The 2,338-nt window shown below is 39.0% G+C and overlaps 1 protein-coding gene across 1 annotated transcript; it reads right to left on the minus strand.

The window, feature by feature from the left end:
• Window positions 1–1,003: 1,003 nt before the first annotated feature.
• LOC127052568 (olfactory receptor 4S2-like) lies at window positions 1,004–1,932 on the minus strand. Its single transcript, XM_050956394.1, is given in 2 exon segments — window positions 1,004–1,191; window positions 1,194–1,932. Coding segments are annotated over 2 exon segments (927 nt in total).
• Between the last annotated feature and the right edge of the window lie 406 nt (window positions 1,933–2,338).

Raw genomic sequence — 2,338 nt, forward strand, 5'->3', positions numbered from 1 at the left:
GAACTAACTTCGGGTTCACTTGACTAACTTAAACTTAAACAGAAAACCTAATAAACAAAGTAAGAATAAAAGTTTAGGGAAACCAAACGTTGCTAGTTCCCCTGAAACATAGAAAGTTAAGAACAAGCACAACTTACTAATAGTAATAGTCGTAGTAGAGAGATAGAATAGAAGAGAAGAGAAGAGGACTAGAGATAGAGTAGAAATAGAATACTCTAGCGAGGTGGGTCACCTCTTTAAGAGGGCACAAGTGCCGGAAATCCTTCCTCTTATGCCCAAATTTCATTCCTCACCCACAAAATGTTAGGATTTGCTTACTCCATAGGCTAGTATGTGTGTGAGTATTGATAACATGTACCTACGCTCTTATATTATTTCTGTTCTTTAGTCAATTCAGTTCTTTCCCTGTGGTGTACCTGTTAAGTCTGTGGGTACAAATCGAACCCCGCCCCCATGCCATTCTTCCATTCTCTATTGGTCTAGATAAAAGGTCTTAGCTATTTAGGTAACAAGATGTAGATCAACTTTGCTTTCTGGATAAAAGGTCTTAATATAGATATGCTAACTTTGCCTTAGATAAACATACATGATATGGCCTGTAGGTCTCTTGCATTACAGCCAAACTTACTTTATTATAAATCTACAAACCTAGTACAATCAACCAAATACTTAAACTATAAGAAAATATTATATATAATTATATAATTATTATATATAATATTTCCTTATAGTATGTATGTATGTATATATATATATATATACCATACATACATACCAAGGATAATCATATCTCTTACCTTTGCATCTGAGCACATATATATATATATATATATATATGTAAGCAGGTTAATCCTATAGGCTACACATAGCAGGATTCAGAGAAAATCATTGGGAATTTTCACAGAAAAACTGAACACCTGTGATATTAAAATCTCTTCTCTCTCAAACTCCTGATGAATAGCATTACTTGGCAAAACTACCATCATTCCACACATTCCATTCTTCATTTCACCCCTAATGTCGCTTTTCTGCTCCCTAATTTTCTCATGGCATTTTTCACCTCCTCATTGCGCAGGGTATAGATCAAGGGATTCAGCATAGGAGTGATAATGGTGGAGAACACCATGATCATCTTATCCTCTGAGAAGGTAGTGGAAGGCCTTAAATACATGATGATTAATGGCCCAAAAATATAATCACTACAGCAATATGGGAGGCACAGGTGGAAAGAGCTTTGCGACGACCTTCGGAGGAGCGAGTTCTCAAGGAGACTAAGATGGTGACACAGGACACAACCAGCACAATAAAACAGATCAGGGAAATCATCCCGCTATTGACAGTGACCATGATGCCAATAAGATAAGTGTCAGTGCAGGCCAGTTTTAGCAAAGGTTGCAAATCGCAGAAATAGTGGTCAATCTCGTTGGGACCACAGAAGGGTAACTGGATGGTCAGGAGAGTCTGAACTATGGAATGCACAAAGCCACCCACCCATGAAGCCATCACAAGGGAGCCACAAACACACCCGGTCATGATGGTTGTGTAATGGAGGGGTTTGCAGATTGCGATGTAACGATCGTATGCCACCACTGTGAGAAGGAAGATTTCAGTGCCCCCAAAGAAATGGGCCACAAACAGCTGTGCTATGCAGCCGTCAAAGGAGATGGTTCTCCTCTCCATGAAGAGGTCCAGAATCAGTTTTGGGGCTGTGACAGAGGAAAGGCACATGTCTACAAAGGACAGGTAGCTGAGGAAGAAATACATGGGAGATTTCAGATACTGGCTGTTCTTTACAGTGACAATAATTAGAAGGTTTCCCAGCACAGTAGCGATATAGAGGAGTACAAAGAACACAAAACACACAGGCTGTAACATCTCATTGTGGCAAAGTCCCAAAAGGATGAATTCAGTCACATTCTGTGTGGGCACCATGTACTCAGTTTAAATAACGGTTATATGGAATACCACTAATCCACCTGCCATGACACAAAAGAAGGATTGGAACAATCAACAGATATTGACCGGTGACGAGATAAATGTCAAGATGCATTGACTGAAGGGATAGACTTTGTCCAAAAATGAAAATGAGCACTATATAACTCAAGGAACTAGAGGAAATTGGCTTGAGTTGCATATTGCCATGAACAGTATATACTCAAAATAATGAGAGTGGAAACTCTGAAGCCGATTCATTCTATTCTTCCCCCATAGTGAATCATCAAAGACTTTAACTGTAAGTGAACAATTTAACCTTAACTACACTTTGCAATCAGCCCTTCCATGATACTCACTCCATTTTATTTGTACTGCATTGTTAAACACCTTCAGAAATCCCATT

This window comes from Gopherus flavomarginatus, chromosome 5, assembly GCF_025201925.1.
Source record: "Gopherus flavomarginatus isolate rGopFla2 chromosome 5, rGopFla2.mat.asm, whole genome shotgun sequence".
Taxonomy (NCBI): domain Eukaryota; kingdom Metazoa; phylum Chordata; order Testudines; family Testudinidae; genus Gopherus; species Gopherus flavomarginatus.